This window comes from Macrobrachium rosenbergii, chromosome 4 (assembly GCF_040412425.1).
Source record: "Macrobrachium rosenbergii isolate ZJJX-2024 chromosome 4, ASM4041242v1, whole genome shotgun sequence".
NCBI lineage: Eukaryota > Metazoa > Arthropoda > Malacostraca > Decapoda > Palaemonidae > Macrobrachium > Macrobrachium rosenbergii.
The window spans coordinates 28,813,899-28,834,106 of record NC_089744.1 but is presented as its reverse complement, the minus strand read 5'-3'; the positions used below and the strand labels follow the sequence as shown (position 1 = coordinate 28,834,106).

General features: G+C 45.0%; 1 protein-coding gene across 2 annotated transcripts in view; it reads left to right on the top strand.

Annotated features, from left to right (window-relative positions):
* Nucleotides 1-20,208, top strand: part of Kap-alpha1 (karyopherin alpha1) — an 82,674-nt gene that overhangs the window by 19,783 nt on the left and 42,683 nt on the right. For both annotated transcript variants that reach the window (XM_067092013.1, XM_067092019.1), the window contains exons 2-3: nucleotides 13,018-13,209; nucleotides 13,548-13,766. In XM_067092013.1, the coding sequence (XP_066948114.1) occupies nucleotides 13,018-13,209; nucleotides 13,548-13,766 (411 nt within the window). The remainder of the gene's footprint in view (nucleotides 1-13,017; nucleotides 13,210-13,547; nucleotides 13,767-20,208) is intronic.

Genomic DNA, 20,208 nt, shown 5'->3' with positions numbered 1-20,208 from the left:
AAAAGAGAGCTTTGATGTTCTTTACTTCGAAAGGCGTCACTCCTCAGAGATCGGCCATCCTCTTCTCCCCCTTGCAAAAGATGCCCCTTATTCCCCAGGCTATAGCACTGGCCATTGCCTCTGACCTGCAGAAAAAGAACACTCAGGACCTGCTCTCCCAATCTGTGAGACGTCCCAAGGATTCTTCGACTCTTCCTCCCAGATCTTTGTCTCCACTGCAGCCTGCTCCCTTTCGGAGCTCCCGTTCTAGAACACATACTATAACGAAAATATACCCATTTCCCACAGCGTTCCATCAAGAAGTCCTACTCCAAGTCTTCCTCCAAGAAATGGGGTCATAGTCCTCCATACTCAGGTAGGAGTGGGGTTCCTCCGCTTTTGGGAATGGTGAGAACAAAAGGGAGCGGAATCCTGGATAGTATCTGTCCTGAAGGAGGGCTACGCTATCCCCTTTTTGAACAAACCTCCTCTAATCCGCAAACCTGTCGAACTGACAGCTTACTCTCCAGGCTCAGAGAGATTTGCTGCTCTCTCGCTAGAGGTCGACTCTCTTGTTCAGAAAGAGGCTATAGTGGTAGCAGAGGACATTCATTCTCTGGGATTCTACAACCGTCTCTTTGTAGTGCCCAAGTCATAAGGGGGCTGGAGACCCGTTTTGGACATAAGTACTTTAAATGTCTTTGTCAAAAAGACAACATTCAAGATGGAAACAAACCAATTGGTCCTATGAAGTCCATCAACATGCAGGATGAGTACTTTCACATTCCAGGGCAAGGTGTTCCAATTTCGGTCTCTGTGCTTCGGTCTCTTGATGGCACCGCAAGTGTTCACCAGGGTATTGGCTCCCCTGGGGAAATGGCTTCATTTGATATGGATAAAGATTTCCCTATATCTAGACTGCCTTTAGTTCCTGGACAGTCTCCCCTCTACAGATGCGGCCCTTTCGTGGCAGCCGGCAAAGGGCTTGCTCTAGACCCCGCTCTAGCACCTAGTTACATATCACGCACCATCAAGAAATCCTCATCTAGATCTTCTCTCGAAAGTGAGGACAGAGTCCTCTGGCTCCTACTGAAATACAGAGGACAGAGTCCTCTGTATTTCAGTAGGAGCCAGACTCCTCCTCTTTTGAGAGAGATGAAGAGATAAAGGAGCAGAACCTTGGACTGTGAATGTCCTGAAGGAGGGCTACACTAACCCTTTCAGGGAGAAAACTTCCTTAGTCAGCATGCCCATCGCCTTGACGGCCTACTCTGTAGGATCAGAGAGGTTTTTGGCCCTCTCAGAAGTGGTTTCGTCCCTCTTCAGGAAGGGTACAATAGAATTAGTCAAAGACGTGAATTCTGTAGGGTTCTTCACCCGCCTGTTTGTAGTTCCCAAATCGTCAGGAGGCTGGAGGCCTGTACTGGATGTCAATGCCCTGAATTTCTTTGTCCTGAAGACGAAATTCAGGATGGAGACAAACCAGACCATCCTGTCATCCGTTCGCCAGGGAGATTGGTTGGCTTCCATCGATATGCAGGACATGTACTTCCACATTCCTATCCATCTGGAATCCGGAAAGTATCTCAGGGTAGTGTTCAAGAACAGAGTGTTCCAGTTTCGTTCTGTATTCTTGGGCCCTTCGACTGCTTCCCAAGTCTTCGCCAGAGTTCTTGCTTCCCTCACAAAGTAGCTCCATCTTATGGGAATCAACATCTCCTTTTACCTAGACGATTGGCTCCTTCATGCTCAGTCAAGAGAGAAGTGTACGGAGGACCTTTGGAAGACCATTCTCCTAGCCCAACACCTGGGCTTACTTAACAATATGCAGAAGTCCCAGCTGACTCCATCTCCGAAGATTCTATATTTGGGAATGATGATAGACTCTCAGAATTTTCTGGTTTTTCCGTCTCCCAAGAGAGAAGAGTCCTGCTTGAGGATGGTAAACGAGTTTCTATCTAGAGAGCTGCTCAGCCAACCAGTGGATGAATCTTTTGGGGACATTGTCCTCCATGGAGCAGTTCATCTCTTAGGCAGACTCCATATGAGAGAGCTGCAGTTCTTTCTAAAGATCAGCTGGAACAGGAAGAACTTCCCAGACACATTCATTTTTCCTGTGACTCCCGAAATAAAGAGGGACTTGCTGTGGTGGAATTTGGAAAGAAAGTTGTCAGAGGGAAAGTCTCTCCTCCCTGTGAACCCCTACCTAGACTTCTACTCAGACACGTCAGATCTAGGTTGGGGAGCTCATCTGGGGAGCAATGAAGTGTTCGGGACATGGTCCCAGGAGCAGAAAAATTGTCATATCAATGTCAAAGAATTGAAAGCGATACACTTGGGATTTCAGTTCGCATCAGAGGTGTTCAACAAGACAGTGGCAGTCTACTCAGACAACACTACGGCCGTGTCTTTATATCAAAAAGCAAGGTGGGACTCGCTCCTTCTCCCTATACAAAGCAGTGAGAGACCTTCTCCTCTGGGCGGACCAGAATTGCGCCAAAGTTCTTACACGTTTTATTCAGGGGAAGTTAAACATTCTGGCGGACGAGTTGAGCTGTCAGAAGCAGGTTCTCCCCACAGAGTGAACCCTAAATCCTCTGGTCTGCTTAGATCTGTGGAAACTGTGAGTGAAACCAATCATGGATCTTTTTTGCAACCTCCAGAAACCATCGGTTCCCGTAGTTCTGTTCAGCAGTCCCAGATCCTCTAGCATGGGAGACAGATGCCATGCTGCAGGATGGTCAAACAAATACCTCTACTGTATGCCTTCCCATCGTTCAGCCTGTTGAGACAGGTCATAAACAAATTTCAGTCCTATCAGAAGTGTCCTTGATTTTACTAGCTCTGTTCTGGCCATCGAAGGAGTGGTTCCCAGACCTCCTTAACCTTCTAGTGGATTTTCCGAGGCTACTGCCTCAAAGGTTAGATCTACTCAGACAACCTCACTTCAGGTGGTTCCATCAAGGATTATCCCTGACAAGTTACAGACTTCCTAGAAGCTCCTTAGAAAGAAGGGCTTTTCAAGATCAACTGCTGAGTCTATTGTCAAGTGTAGACACCAATCATCCGACAAAGTCTATAAGCCAAGTGGGCAATCTTTCATTCTTGGTGCAGAAGACACATATCATGTCTTCTCAGACCTCGATAGCAGGAATAGCCGATTTTCTTCTATATTTGAGAACTTCTAGAAGTCTGTCCACCTCTGCTATTAGGGCTATAGGGCCATGTTAAGCTCTGTCTTCCGGCATAGGGGAGTTGATCTTTCCTTGAATCAAGATTTGTTGGATCTCATAAAGTCCTTTGACACTGCCAAACAGGAGGAGGTAAGAGTGGTCTCGTGGAACTTCGACGTAGTTCTCAAATGGCTGTCTGGTCCTCGTTTTGAGTCCTTGTTTTATTTCATTAAGGGACTTCACTAGAAAAACGCTTTTTCTGGTAGCCTTAGCGACAGCGAAACGAGTTAGTGAGGCACATGCATTGGATAAGAGAGTTGGCTTCTCCCAAGGGAATGAGGAGAATGCAGTACGTTCATTTACCCAGGGATTTTTAGCTAAAAACGAGACCCCGTCTAAACCCTGGCCTTGTTCCTTTATCATTAAGAATTTGACAGAAATATTGGGCCCAGAAGAAGAAAGAGCTGTGTTCCCTATGAGGGCACTTGTGTTCTCTATGAGGGCACTTAAGTATTACCTACACAGAACAGAGGGAATATGTGGACTTTCAAATAATCTATGGTGCTCAGTCAAGAATCCATCTCATCCACTCTCTAAGAATGCCCAGGCATTCTTCCTCAGAGGCATTATCTCAGAAGCACACTCCCTGATTGGGGATGATGTTTTACCCTCTTTTGGAGTTAGTGCTCACAAAATAAGAGCTGTCACCACTTTGTTAGCGTTCAGACGTAACATACCTCTTGCATCCATTTTGCAGGTGACTTTTTGGAAGTCCAAGTTGGTTTTCACTTCGCATCACTTGCAAGAAATAGAAACAGTGTACAGTACAATAATTACAGTACCTTGGGTCCTTTTTCAGTGGCTGGCTTGGTGTTGGGGGAAGAAGTGTAGGAAGCATCCCTTCCATCCTTTTCTCTCTTCGCCTTGTCATAGGGTGTTGAGTTTTTAGGGGAGCTTGGGGTTACTATGTACCTGAAGTACCCACCAGTTCTTTAGTGGTCTGCAGGTGGTTTTTATTTATGTGGTGTAAGTGACAGTGTCGTTTTTTTTATGGTTGTCTTTTGTGCTACTGCACCCAGGGCAGGGAAATTTTTTTGTACCTTGCTAGCTATCAGAATTGTCCTTTGCTGCAAAAATCCCACTGAAGTAGGAGGTGCTCCACGGCTATACTGCTACACCACTGAACAATGAGATGAGCGCCAACCAGAGGCAGTATCTTCCTGCAGTAGCTCTCTCATCAGGTAAGGAAATAAGCATTGTATCAATGTTAGCAACTTTTTATATTCTCAAATTTATTACCATTCTTAATATTTTTGGCTGGATTTGTTGATGCATCCCTCTTCTTATCAATGTGGGAATCAGCTATGTAATTACTCAGGAAGTTACTTATGTAAAAATGACATATTGCAATACACTCCCTGAACACCTGAATTAGCCCTGGTCACCTACCAGACAGAACTACATCCCCATAGCTTTTACCCACTAAGTGGGTAATAAACTGTCAGCGTTACCAACGCTTACAGGAAAATCTAGTCAAATGAGTTACCTGAAGTACCGTTGGCAACACTGCTGCAAGTCCCAGCTGAGTGAGGCCGAGATACCCCAATTGCATTTTGTTCGCCATGCTTGTGGGTGTGTCCCACATCAGGCGAACTTTTGGTCATTTAGCCTGACCCCCATTTAAGAATTTGGACATCAGATCACAATTTGGACTGTTTTCGACGCATTTTCTCTTGGATGGATACTTTATTGATAGGATTTGGAACTTCTCTCCCGAATTTGACTTTGGGATCGGTGCTTTGGACTCGTTTGGATAAGTCAAACAAGACGTCGCCGTCTACTAGCGCCAGTGCTTCCACTTTGTTTACATCTTCGACGACAGTGTCTTCTTCTGCTGGAAATGCTGACGCTCATCGTCCCTACACGTCCTGCAAGCGTAGGATGAGTACCCTCAAACATGGTCGACATTCTGTTTGTATTTTATGTAGGAAGATATGGTGTAGTATCAGTCAGATAGGTGGCGAGTCATGGTCGGTAGATCAGATGGAAGAATTATTCAAAAAGTTAGAGGACAAGTTACTAGCTGAGTATGTCTAGTCTATTTTTCTAGCTTTATGACTAAATTAACAGAAACTAGAGATAAGGATAGTAGTAATAGTGCTGTAGATAATCGTTCTTTTTCAACCCCCCTGCCTGTTCCAGAACCAGCCCTAACGGGTGCCGGGTGTCATGGAGAACCGTAAACCTCGAAGGTAGGATCTGCTGGCCCCCCCGGCTCAGAGCAGGCAGTGTTGGCAGCAGATTTCCCCCCTTCCCTCTAAAAGCGTAAGTTCTAAGGTGGATTTAGAATTAGGAATCACTCAGAAGGGTAGGAATTCTAATTTAGGAAGTATTCAGAAAAAGTAGTTGAACATGGTTTTCTTTGGGTTCAGGTTTGGTTGGGGGTTGTTAATGTTTAGGTCTCTCATTTAGATCAATCGTTGGTTTTATTTCCTGCTTCGTGCTCTGTGCAACAAAGGTTTCCAGATCCATGGAGGGTCGTTCAGATTTGGTTTCTGATGTATCTGGTTCTGAATTTTTGTTTTCCTTGAATACTCCTTCTTCGAAGGTTCCTTTTCCTTTGGGGGTTTTTAAAATTTCTTTCGTCTTGCGATGGTGGTAATTCTGGCGATCGAGTTTTTCCAATATTCATGATCATGTCTTAAAGAAGTTTCTGATTTGATAATGTCTATCAAGATTATCAGGGGCGGGGGGAACAGAACCAGTCTATTTTTTAAATCTATGGCTTCTTCGGCCGCTACGGAATTTTCCCGTTTTTCCCCTTTTTCTTCTAAGCCTTCTTCCATTGCCCTTCTCAATCTTCTTTTCGGTCCGCTCTTTGGAGGGCTCTTAGGGTCTTTGTTGCGCATCCTGTTTTCTTGGCTTTTAACTCAGCAGAGCAAGGCTTTGTTGCTTCAACCCTGTATATTAGAGCTTCAGCGGCCCCCTCTCTCTCTTCAGGGTTAAGGGAAGGGGTACTTTTTTACGGATCTGTTGTCTTTATCACCTTTTGCAAATCCGGTAGTTTCTCAGGCATCCGGTCTAGTTGCTTCTCAGGTGTTTGCGGAGGCATCAGCAACTCCTTATTTCATTCTTTACGGGTTCCTAACTGTGATTTATCCTCTGTGATTCTTGCGGATGCTATGGCAGTCGGCGATTCGCCTGCGCCAGCATTCAGTGTATCAGCACCGATAGTTTCCTAACTGTAATGTATCCTCCGCGATTCTTGCAGATGCTATGGCAGTCGGCGATTCGCCTGCACCAGCGTTCTGTGTATCAGCACCGATAGTTTCCGCAGCCTTTCCATCCTCCAGGATAGTTGGTAATTACTTTCTTCTGTTACCTTCGGTTCGGTACCTCGTAATTTCCCCTTCAATACTCCTTTGAGTTCGGTCTGGCTGGGACCTTCTCCATCTGTCCAACGTTGGCGTTGGGCGCTCCGGTGGTTACTCCGAGTGTGGCTTCTTCCTTCTTCCCTCCTTCGGCTTCTTCTTTCTCAACTTTCCGGCAGGTTTTCTCTGTCCGTCTGTCTAGGCATCCATGTTGGTTCGGGGTTGATTCCGGGTCTTCAGTTCCGGATTCCTATTCTCTTGCGGTTTTGATACATCCAGATTTGAGTGGTTCAGGTGTTGCAGCCTCTTCGCTCTCAGGAGTGGGTGTGGTCCGCCCAGGTGTTGCGTCATCCCCATTTGGTGGTGCGCGGTTTGCGCAACCTACTTTGGTGCCTCCCGTATGTTCGTGATTGATACGTCAGGTGTCCGTCTCACGCACCCAGGTGTAGCAAGTTCCGGGTTTTCGAGTTCGGCGTTTGCTAGGGATCGGCCTGCCTCTTTCCTGTTCCAGCTCGGTCGGATCAGTCCGACAATCCTCCGGCTCAGTCGGACCAGTACGACAATCCTCCGGCTCAGTCGAACCAGTCCGACAAGGATTGTTCATTTGAAGAAGAGGATCCGGTACCGGATATTAGTTCTCCTTCAGCCAATGAGAATGAGTATAAGCAGATGGTAGACTTCATCCTCACTTATCCTCAATCCAAGGTTCTGGAGGAGAATACTCTACCGAAGCAACGATGTTCGAGTGGATATATGCGACAGAACCGGTAGTTGCTCAAACAAGATGATATACTCCCTCCGGTCCGGTACTGCCTGACACCTCATCACTTCGGTGTTAGTAAGGCTGGCATACCAGGTTAACATGTCGCCTGACTGTACAGAGGAGGGCTTCTTTTGAAGCTTCCGTCTCACTATCCAGACATTCGGAGAGGGTTCTGTTGAGGGCGCCTTTTGCGCTCTGCAACAGTCTTTTAGGGAGGAGGATAACTCCTCCATAGTCTATTTCGTGTAGCCGTCGTCAGCAGTAGCGTCACAACAAGCTATGATTAGTGTATAACGAACTTGTTGCTTCTAACGCATGTCTCCAGTGTCGGCAATTATGCATCGTTGAAGGTACAAATGTGGAAGTAGAGGGTTTCTGTCTAACAGGGAACAGCCGGTACCCACTTGAAGAACCCTTTTAGGGAGAATGTCCTCTCTCTTGTGTCTCCGCATGCTTTCTCTTCAGGTATGTCTCAGGAATTGATTGGACTTCCACATCGAGAATGAAGGTATAATCTGGAGCGATTCTCACTTGTCGGATCGTCTGTGATAGTCAGAAGAAGCGCATCTGACATCCGGAAGGTCTATAGTCTCCCCTCTTCCCGACGTTCATCTGTACTCAGATGCCTCATATTAAGGTTGGGGAGAAACCTTAGAGGAACCCAGGCTTTGGGCCTCTGGAGGGATCGGGAACGAGAGGAGTCATAACCTTCAGGAACCTCAGGGCTATAAAGGAAGCCCTCAGGCGTTTCTCAGTCCTAGTGCGCAACACAATAGTGGGTCTGCTTTGCGACATCGTAACTGCCATGTCGTATCTGAGAACTGGGGGAACAAGCTCATTAGAACTTAGAGGTGTATACTTTCCGCCATTCGGTCTCATTCATCAGGTAATCAGGAATTGCAGTAGTGTCAAGACGTCTATGACTCTAGCTCCTTGCTGGCTCTAATGCCCTCGGTTCCGGAATTCCGAATGCTCCTTACAGAAGTTCCGATGTTCCTCCTCATGCGGAAGATCTTTTAACAACCGCATTTTCACCATTATCATCCAAACTCTTGCGTGATGAACCTAGTTGCGGGCGACTGCCGAGCGAACAGCTAGACAGTCCAGACACTCTAAAGCTATGTCTAGACAGTGTTTCTTTCAGCTTGAGAAGTCAACCCGTAGCTTTACCAGGTCAACTTGACATGGGGAAGTATGTGTCGTAAGGAAGGCCATTCCATCTTTAGGCCTGCCATAACCGAAATAGCTGGTTTTCTCTTATTCCTTCGTAAAGTCAAGATTCTTCCATTTTCGGCTATTGCTGGCTACCGCTCAGCACTTTGCAGTACATTTTTCTTTCTTCCCGAAAATTTCTAGCAGTAAGATCTTCTTTGACTTGTTACGTTCCCTCGGGTTCCCTCATGAGATTTGTCGGAAGTTCTAATGTTAAGATAATTGGTTAAGTGTTTTATTTCTTTCTTTCAGCTTAGCTGCAGAAAAAAAAAAAAAAAAAAAAAAAGCGAGCTTCGGGAAGTTTCTAGGCTAGTTTCTAGGCGGGAAATGATAAGTATTTCTCTTCTTCCGAAGTCGTGGCCAGGCTTAAACTCTGCTTCGCTCGTTTAAGGTTCTTTATCTGCAAGTGTTCGGTTCCGCATCAGCGGGATGTCTTTATGTCCGATGCGAATATTTATCAAAGGTTGATAAACTCCGCCTGCTTCTGTATACACTTCTTGTCACACCGCGGAACCCATGTCCGCTGTCGAAGGGTGCGATTAGTTACTTTCGGAGAAACGGTTCCTGGTTCCTGGTTCATAAGCGCTCACTACACGAACACAGTTGCGGGCACACTTCACGATTCTCGTGTGGTGCGAGGTTTATGCCCTTGAACGCAATTTAATTTGACGTGACATTATATTTGGTATTTAGCAGTTTTTTTCATTACCGCACAGTATTTGGAGTATGTCCACTTCAACTTCCTTTCTAAGGAATGGTTCAGAGTCTTCTATTCTGGAGGTACTGTAGTTAGTTACTTGCGAGTCCGTCTTTGTTTTCTTCCTTCACTTAAGAGACATTCAATTCACCCCACTGCGTATGGTGGCGAATTCTCCTATCTAGGGTGCGTTCAATTAGCTGAGGTGGTATTCTCTTAGTGCGAAGACTCGGAAGGTTATTCACTTAGTCCACGTTTAACGGCGAAGTCTATTATATAGGGTGCGCTCATTTAGCTAAGGTAGTATTCATGTAGTGCGGTGATTATTAGGTTAACCAGATAGAGAAATTCCTTCTTAGGCTTTAGAATCTTGAGCAACAGTGATAGTATAATCACATGAACTTAAGTTTAGTACATCTTAAGTATCCTAGTCTTTGATAGTTTCCCTACGAGAGTCCAAAGAGGTGCTCTCGTAGGCTAGCCTACGTTGTTTCGTCGGCGCTGGGATACTTTTGCGCTCGTTGGCCTTTGCCGCAACCTGCAGGGCAGAGGGTCATCGGTTCGGCACACTGCCTCATTCCCTCCCTAATGGGTAGGCTCTGAATAGTCACTTGGAAGATGCATCGTTCTCCTTTTTACATGAAAGTTATTCTCTTAGTCCGTGTGTAGCCGCTAACCCTTCTATCGTGGGTGCGTTCATTTAGCTAAGGGGGTACTCTCTTAGTGTGGAGGTTCTTAGAGGCGGCCACTTGGAAGTTGGTGTCAGTTTTCACGACTTCTACCTAAAAGACGTTCTGTTTTCTTCGAAGAAGAATTTCTCGCTTGGTCCCTTTGCGACGACCAACTCGATCTTATAATTACGTAGTAATGTTAAGGGTGGGGGGAACTTTAGGTAATGAATGTAGTCTGAGGAAATTTGGAATTTTGGATTCTCTGTTAGCCAGGGTTCATAGTGAGAATATTAAGTTTGACGTTAGTACTGTGAAGATAAGCAGATCCAGTGGACAGGTTTGGTTTCTTCAACCTCTTCTGCGCAGACATCGGCGGCAACGGACGGCAAAGAACTCGGAAGATCCTGCACACTCAACTTCTCCTCCATACATGAGAGGCTTCAATAGCCACATGGGAGGTTCTTTGTACCCCTCCATACATGAGAGTGCTTTGATTAGCCACATGGGAGGTTCATCGTACCCCTCCATACATGAGAGTGCTTTGATTAGCCACATGGGAGGTTCATTGTTCTCCACTAATCATGGGAGGCTGTGATTAGCCACATGGTAGGTTGGTTTTTTATTTTTGCTACTCTCTATCCATGAGGAGGTTTGAATACCACATGAGAGGTAGCTCGACTCAGACCCTCCATAAATGAGAGTGCTTTGATTAGCCACATGGGAGGTTCATCGTTCTCCACTAATCATGGGAGGCTGTGATTAGCCACATGGTAGGTTGGTTTTTATTTTGCTACTCTCTATCCGTGAGGAGGTTTGAATACCACATGAGAGGTAGCTCGACTCAGACAGTACCTAGACATGAGACTGACGTCAGGGGTACTCTCTTAACAGACATTCTCACCTGCAGAGTGGGATAACCAGGTGAGGATACATTCATTTATATAGAGTAGGCCAATAATGAGTTACCTGCTTTCCCTGTTGGCAGGTCGGGCTGAATTAGATTGATCCCACCTTCACTAAATTTTGTTAATTGGGCTAATTCAGGTGTTCAGGAAGTGTATTGCAATATGAAGTTTTCATAATAAAACTAATATTGTAATACTTACCTGAACACCTGAATGATTCCCACCCTCCTCCCCACTTCAATTTGAATAGTGGATAACACAATTGGGGTATCTCTGCCTCACTCGGCCGGGACTTGTAGCAGTGTTGCCAACGGTACTTCAGGTAACTCATTTGACTAGATTTTCCTGTAAGCGTTGGTAACGCTGACAGTTTATTACCCACTTAGTGGGTAAAAGCTATGGGGATATAGTTCGGGTGGTAGGTGACCAGGGCTAATTCAGGTGTTCAGGTAAGTATTACAATATTAGTTTTATTATGAAAACTTCATTTTTATCACAAAATAAAGTTTTACATATACTTACCAAGTAATTACATGATCGGAGCCCTCCCCCCTCCCCTTGCATGGACATAAAGGCACAAACAAATTGAAGCTCTTTGCTGAGTTGCTCCTCTTTTTCCTTGAAAGTGGGCGGGGCAAGTCACCTACTCAAAATATATAGTGCGACCTGCGAATTTCAAAATTTTAGCTGCCGTGCAAGTGGAAACTATAGCTATGTAATTAATGTACTTGGTAAGTCTATATAAAACTTTATTTTATCATAAAAATTTCATTTTTGAAGAGTTTTCACTTTAAATTTGTATTAGCTTCTAGACTTTTAGAATGGATTAGGTTTTGTTTTGTACTTACAGGTATTCTTACGCACTTTAAAGTGCTGAATGGCGGGAAGTGCCCTATTGTTTAGCTTTATAGCCTAAATATCATATTTCATTCATTCTTATTCCTGGTCACTATAGCGGTTGCCAAATATTTTGTGTTGCTACTTCAGTTCTTTAGGACAGGTTAACATGCAGTTTAAGATTCAACTTCAGTTCAGCAAAACATGCAATGGATGGCAGCTGTCTTGACCTTTGTGCTCTTCCTAGCTGTTGACGTCCAACCCATGTTTGTACTGGTCTGCAGCTTTAATATTCATTCCCGAGATGATGACATTTGCTACTCAATGACCATGAGTTTTGTACATAGCTGCGAAAGATAAAGTTCCCTGAATCCTTTCCACAGTATGGTTCAGTGTAGGGAACCAAATTCTACATAGGACCATTTCAGCCTCTTACATGGATTATACCAGGCTATATAAAAAGTTACAGGAGCCTGTCTTTTTTTCATGCACATGAATGGAATGTTGGCATTTTTGGGTGATGATGGTTCATAACCTCATATCCGATTCATAGAAAAGATGGTGTGCAATCTCATAGCAACAAATTTAAGTTTTTAAAGAATGAAGTGATTGCATTTTTCGTAAGTACAGTATACAAACCTCAAGTCTTTTCAGAATCACACCTCATTAACATCCTTGGATTTGTCCCAGTTTGTTGAGGGAAAAAAAGTCTGATTTGACAGTCAGGTGAGCAGACAGTATCCCAGCCAACTCCCCTACCTGTTGCTAGTTAATTACTACTAGAGCTGAACCAGCTTGCACTGGAAGTATATATCCATATAAAAGACTCTGGGTTTGTATATCTACAAATAATGCAACTTAAAAAATGCACAGTTTCTTTTCATCAGTTATCCTCATTTGTTCTATAGCAATGATATGAGAATGTTAAGACTTTGTCAACTGAGTACCCACCTTGACACTGGATTTAATTCTGCCACCGCTGTCTTACACTCAGTTTTGCTCTCATGCCCATGAGTGAAAAGAAATCTGCTTTTCATTTTGATCAAAATGCACTAACATGTTAGGTTTTTTCAAGGAAATTGATATTGTAAAGTGCTTGGATTAATTGTAACTAAATTCATGTTCACATCACAACTTGTTTATTAGATACTTAAATGGTAAAATGAAAATTCACCAAAGGTAACCAACTTTAATATAGTAATCCAGATAAATATATACCATGTCATTTTAATTGAACGTGCCTTCCTGGGAGCAAGTGGTGACTGTTACTTCTCGAATTTGAAATGACTGTAGAATATTCTTCAGGAATGTTATATTTTATTTGAAATTTCCTTATACAGTATACCAAAGTCACTGACTAATGCTTGAATAACTACCCCTCAAATCAAATTACCAATTGTTTACTTCAGATGTCAGGGCCATCACAGCACAAGTACAGATATAAAAACCAAGGCCTAGACTCTGCAGAAATGAGGAGGAGAAGAGAAGAGGAAGGAGTTCAACTGCGTAAACAGAAACGAGAACAACAGTTGGCAAAAAGACGAAATGTCAATGAAATTGCAGGCATTGAAGATGAAACTGTAGAAGTTTCTATGAATCAGGTACAGTATGAGAATAGAATAATTTTTTTTAGGGACATGACTCAGATGTTATAATTGCACAGCTCAAGGTATGGGAACTATTTCTGCAGTTACTGCAAAATTACAAAGTAGAACTGAGCATGATCTTAATGTAATCTAAGTTTGTTTTCTATTTCATAGTATATTTACATAGACTTTTAAGAGACTCCTGAAGAATACCTTATGTGAAGACTTTTAAGAGACTCCTGAAGAATACCTTATGTGAAGACTTTTAAGAGACTCCTGAAGAATACCTTATGTGAAGTGAAACATTGTTACTTGAAAATATTGGGAGTCACAATAAAAACAATTCCTTTCAGGAGAGCCAGCAGGGAGGTTTAGTTAGTGGCAGCCTAATTACTCAAGAAATGGTGCAAGCCCTTTATAGTGATGATTTGGAAGCTCAGCTTAATGCCACACAGAAATTCCGCAAGCTCTTATCCCGTGAACCAAATCCACCCATAGATGAAGTTATTCAAACTGGCATTGTACCAAAATTTGTAGAGTTCCTTCAGAGAGATGGCCATTGCACGTTACAGGTAAGATTGAAGGAAGAGATCTACATCTCTTACATTACTGTTGTGAAATACTATTTTTATGTAAGTAACTTACCCAGTAATTTGATAGCTATTAGTTTCTTTTAACTGGCAGCTTAAAATTTTGAAATTGTGGGTCATGCTAGTTTGTTTCAGGTGGAAGAAGAGGTACAACATAGCAAAGAGCTTCAATTTGTTTCTGCCGGCTGTGGTTGAAGGACTGTGGTTGGGAGCAGCTTGAATTTTGAAATTTATACTTTGCTGGTTGTTTGTTTTCTGTGATTGGTGAAGTATTTATTTTCGTAGCCTTTCGGCACAATTTAGATAGTGTTAGACGAAATTTGATCACTGGTTTCCGAGCTGAGTCGACAGTGGACTTATTGCTTTCTCCTATTTCTTCTTCTGAAGAAGTTATTCCAGATCAAGATGCACCTTCGTCGGCGTACTCTACGTTATTGAGGTTCCTGCTAGTGACCTTCCCAAGCTTCTTTTCGCCAGCTACTCCCTCCTCTCCTGCTTCGACTTTCTTTATGGAAGCTCCCTCAGCTGGTTCTTAGAGGTTACCAAAATTGGTTCTCTCCTCTTCAGTGAAGAAGGCACTGAACAAAGTAGAAGGTGGTTCTGTGAGAAGAGGGAGCAAGGTAAAGCAGTTTTTCGTTTCCCGCCTTCCAAGTTGTCTAGGTCAAGTTATAGATTTTGTGCAACAGGAGAAGCGCCTTCCCTGGGAGTCTCTGCCTCTTCTCAGGGAGACGTCTCTGGCCTTATCGACTCGGCTAGGAGATCAGCTTTCTCCTCAGCCAAAATTATGTTTTCAGCTTCGGAACTAGTGCACCTTCTCAAGAATATTTTTAAGGTGATGAGCTTCCTAGACTGGGCAGTGGCTGCGCTAGCGCACAAGATTAGAGAGTACTCCTTTTTACCTCCAGACACTTCTATGGACCTCTTAGGAGTACTTTCCTGTATTGACAGGGGCGTTCGCGACAATACACAGGAGTTAGCTGGTCTTTACGCCATGGGTGTACCTAAGAAAAGAGAGCTTTGGTGTTCTTTCACTTCAAAAGGTGTCACTGTGTCTCAAAGATCGGCCTTCCTCTTCTCCCCCCTTAGACAAGATGCATCTTTTTCCTCAGGCTACAACACTAGACATTGCCTCTGACCTGCAGAAAAAGAACACTTGAACCTGCTCTCCCAATCTGCAAGATGCCCCAAGGATTCTTTGGCTCTTCCTCCCAGGTCTCTGCTGCAGCCTACTCCCTTTTGGAGCTCCCGTTCTAGAACATATACCAGAACGAGCACATACCCCTTTCCCACAGCGTTCCATCAAGAGGTCTTCCTCCAAGTCTTCCACCAAGAAATGAAGATATAGTCCTCTGTACTTGGGTAGGAACATGGCTCCTCCGCATATGGGAACGGTAGGAACAAAAGTGAGTGGAACCCTAGATAGTATCTGTCCTGAAGGAGGGCTACACTATCCCCTTTTTGAACAAACCTCCTCTAGTCCGCAACCCTGTCGAATTGACAGCTTACTCTCTAGGCTCAGAGAGATTTGCTGCTCTCTTGCTAGAGGTCGAGTCTCTTGTTCAGAAAGAGGCTAATAGAGGTAGTAGAGGACATTCATTCTCTATGATTCTACAACTGTCTCTTTGTAGTACCCAAGTCATTGGGGGACTGGAGACCCGTTTTGGACATAACTGCTCTAAGTGTCTTTGTCAAAAAGACAACATTCAAGATGGAAACAAACCAATCGGTCCTTGCATCCATTTGCCAGGGAGAATGGATGGCGTCCATCGACATGCAGGATGCGTACTTTCATATTCCAGTGCATCCAACTTTGAGAAAATACCTCAGGTTTGTGTTTCAGGGGAAGGTGTTCCAATTTCAGGCTCTATGTTTTGGTCTCTCCACAGGTCCTCAAGTGTTTACCAGGGTATTGGTTCCCCTAGCGAAATGGCTTCATTTGATGGGGATGAAGATCTCTCTATACCTCGACGACTGATTACTACGTTCCTGCTTGGAAGCTCAGTGTACGGAGGACATTCGCACAACTCTTCTCTTGGCCCAAGAATTGGGTCTCCTCATCAATCGGGACAAGTCTCTCCTGACTCCTTCTCAGGAGTTTCCTTATTTAGGAATGATGATCAACTCTTGGGATTTTTGGTTTTTCCAGTCCCGAAGAGAATAGACAAGTGTCTTCAGACAGTGAAAGATTTTCTGGAACCAAACTCTTGCTCTGCCAATCAATGGACGAGTCTTCTAGGTACCCTATCGTCCATGGAACAATTTGTCACTCTGGGAAGACTACACCTGAGACCTCTGCAATTCTTCCTCAGAACCAGCAGGAACAGTAAAAAGTTTCCGGACTCGTTTGTGTTCCCGGTAACGGTGGAAATCAAGGAGGATCTTCGTTGGTGGAGTTCCAGGAAGAGGCTATCAGAAGGGAAATCTACTATCTCTGAACCCCCCATCCTAGAGTTCTTTTCAGAGGCGTCAAACCTAGGTTGGGAGCTCTTTTGGGGTTAAAAGAAGTGTCAGGTACCTGGTCTCAAGAACAGCAAAACTGGCACATCAATGTAAAGGAGTTACAGGCAATATTTTTGGGCCCACAGTGCTTCATTTCAGAAGTTCACAGGAAGACAGTAGCTTGCATTCAGACAGCAGGACGGCACTGGCATACATCAAGAAACAAGGGGGAACTCACTCTTTCTCCTTGTACGAAGCAGCAAGGGGTCTTCTTTTCTGGTTACACCAGAGCAACACACAAGTGGCAACACGGTTTATCCAGGGGAGACTCAGCATTCTGGTGGACGAATTGAGCTGTCAGAAACAGATCCTTCCCATGGAATTTACATTAGACCTGTTGGTTTGTCTGGGTCTGTGAAAGCTCTGAGGGGAACCCATAATAGATTTGTTTGTGTCCTCCAGGAATCACCGACTTCTCTTCTGCTCACCAGTACCAGATCCCTTAGCATGGGCAACCGATGCAATGTTGCGGGCCTGGTCGGACAAAGATCTGTATGCCTTTCCCCCATTCAGTTTAGCAAGACAAGTCATCAACAAATTCTGGTTTCATCAAAACCTGTCCATGATTTTGATAGCCCCCGTCTGGCCAGCAAAAGAGTGGTTCCCGGATCTGCTGGAACTTCTTGCTGACTTCCTGAGGCTGCTGCCACAGAAGCAACAACTTCTCAGGCAACCTCACTTCTGATGGTTCTACCAAAACCTGTCTTCTCTGGCCCTAACAGGATTCAAACTGTTAGATGACTGCTCCGAAAGAAGTGCTTTTCAAGAGCAGCTGCAGACGTGATTGCGAAGTGCAGAAGACAGTCATCAGATGATGTCTACCTGGCTAAGTGGTCCATCTTCAGGTCTTGGTGCAAACGAAATAACGTGTCCTCTTCTAATACCTCTGTAACAGAAATAGTGGACTTTCCTTCGGTTCCTATGCTCAGCTAAAGTACTTTCCACCTTTACCATTAAAGGCTATAGAGCAATGCTTTGCTCGGTTTTCCGCCATAAAGGGATGGACTTATCGTCTAACCAGGACTTGTCCCTGTAATGTAGATGTGGTACTTAAGTGGCTGGCCAGTTCACCTTTTGAGCCCATGCAGTCTATCTCTTTAAGGGATCTTAACATAAAAACTCTTTCTGGTTGCCTTGGCCATTGCCAAAAGATCCAGAGAAATCCATGCTTTGGGCAAAAATACCGGATTTTCTCAGGGGAATGCAGTTTGTTCCTTTTCCTTAGACTTTTTAGCCAAGAACGAATCGCCATCGAATCCACGGCCTCGTTCTTTTACGATCAAGAGCTTGTCCAAGCTAGTAGGCCCTCAGTCGAGCCTGTTGCACGATCCCAGGTATTGGCAGACAGCCATTAGAAAGGCGTCTCATTGGATGTCCATCAATTGTCTTCAAGTTCTGATGATTCCAGTGTGGACAGGAGGCGCGGCAAACGATTCCTAGATTCTTCACATCCTCTTAACTGCCATCAGATGATGTTAGTCGCTGTTCTGATCCTCTTCCTGTTAAGTGGTCTGAGAGGGCTAGCTTCAGCCCACAGCCTTCGTTTAGTTACACTTTGGACCCTTCTGTCCCTGGCCCGGTCCAGCATCCTCTTCCTTCCACATGGGACAGTCCAGAGGCCTTCTCTCCCAAGTGCCCAACCGCTGAGTCTCCTCACCTGGCCCCCAAGCACCCAACGAACTCTTCTTAGGTGCTTCATGTCAGCGTCCCAAGGCCTGGCTCCTCTTGAGTGGCTCCTCTCGAGCGCCTGGTGCCATCCGAGCCTTTGCCAACTCTTTAGTACCCGTTACTTGCCTCTGAGCACCAAGCAGCCGCTCCCAGATGTGTTGCTACTGTTCAGTCTGTTTAGGGACCATGGTCTCTGTCGCCTTCAGCTTTAGTTCAAGACGAACCTTCGTTGGCTCTCATTAAGCAACAGTTGGCTGAGATTATGAGCTTGCTGAAGAAAGCTCCCTCTGCTTTCAAGACTTCTCTTGATGCTACCCTGTCTCTGTTCTCCTCAGCAGAGGAGGAGGTCAATCAACAACTTACCTCTCCATCGGCCTTTGCAGCTCTTCTGCAATATCTGTTGGCAAATTTTCCCTCGTTTTTCGCCCCAGCTGTCCCGGCCTCGCCTGCCTCAACTTTTTTGATGAGGTCTCATCTGGACAACAGGGCTAGGCTCCCTAAGATGGCATTTTCTCTGTCCTCCAAGAAGGCTCTTAAGGAGATTGGAGATTGGCTCTCAGCCAAAAGGGAGCAAGGAAAAACTTCTTTCACCTTTCCTCCTTTTTGCTTAGTTCGTAGGAGGCACGTGTATTTATCTTATGTCACCAGGGAAGCTCCTTCTTTGGGAGTCACTGCCTCCTCCCAAGGGGACTTCTATGGCCTCATCAACTCCTCTCGATGCTCTGCTTTCTCGTTGATGAAGATAATGTTTTTGTCAGTGGAACTAGACCACCTTGTCAAGGATTTGTTCAAGGTTTTCGAAGTTTTTAGTTTCCTTGACTGGACAGTGAGGGCACTGGCCAAGAAGATTGGATTTTCAAGAATTATCGTCAGATATTGCCTCGGACTGGCTGAGAGTCCTGCACGGACAAGGCCATTAGGGATGGCTCTCTAGATCTTGCCTCTCTTTTTTTTCTTTTGGTGTTTTGAAGAAGAGAGAGAGCTCTGGTGCTCCTTCACCACTAAAGGAGTCACACAGACTGAGAAGTCGGCCCTGTTGTTTTTGCCTCTGGACCAACACCACCTCTTCCCTCAAGACACAGTTAGGGAAATTGCATCTGATTTGCAAACGAAGTCGACGCAGGATTTGTTGGTAAATCCTCCAAGTGTCCCAAGGATTCGACTTCCTTTGCTCCCAAGACAACCTCTCCACTCCAGCAGCAGCCCTTTCATGGCAGTAGGATCAAATCGCAGTCTAGGACCTGCTCTTATGTCCGTTTCATGGCCAGGTCCATCAAGAAGGGCTCAGCCAAGACAGTGCCCAAAAAGTGAGATGAAAGTACTTCATACACCAGTAGGAGCCAGACTTCTAGAGTTTTGGGAGAAGTGAATGATCAGAGGAGCAGAGCTGTGGATCATCAAGGTTCTAAAGGAGGGATATGCCATCCCGTTCCTGGAGAGCCCCCCCGTTAGTCATGCTGTCGGCTGACTCGAAAGGCTGAGAGAGATGTTCGGCCCTTTTGGAGGAGGTTTCCTCCCTCATCCAAAAGAGGGCCACAGAGCAAGTCATGAACACCAACACAGAGGCCTTCTACAATTGTCTTTTTGTGGTTCTGAAAGCTTCAGGGGGCTGGAGACCAGTCCTAGATGTAAGTGCCCTCAATCATTTTGTCCAGAAGACGAAATTCAAGATGGAGACGAACCATTCAGTCCTTTCATCCATTCACCGGGGCGACTGGATGATAAACCTGGATATGCAGGACGCATTCTTCCACATCCCGATCCATCCAGACTCCAGGAAGTGTCTAAGGTTCGTCTTTCAGGACAAAGTATAGCAGTTTTGGGCCCTCTGCTTTGGCCTTTTTATGGCTCCTCAAGTGTTCACTCGAGTCCTCACTCCTCTCTCAAAATTGCTCCATCTAATAGGGATAAACGTCAGTTTGTATCTGGGCAACTGGCTGCTTCGATCTCTGCCAAAGGAAAAGTGTATGAATGACTTGCACAAGATTCTTCTCGTCACCCAGGAACTGGGTCTTCTCATCAATCTCCAGAAGTCCCAGTTGACTGACCCCGTTGCAAGAGATTCTCTATTTGGGAATGACTGTCAACTCTGACTTTCGGGCTTTTCTGTCTCCCAAGAGAATTTCCAGCTGCCTTCAGATGGTCCACATTTTTCTAGCCCTCTCGTTTTGCTTGGCTTAATTGTGGATGAGCCTTCTGGGGACTCTAGCACCCATTTAGACATTTGTCAAGCTAGGCTGATAGCACATGAGAGTTC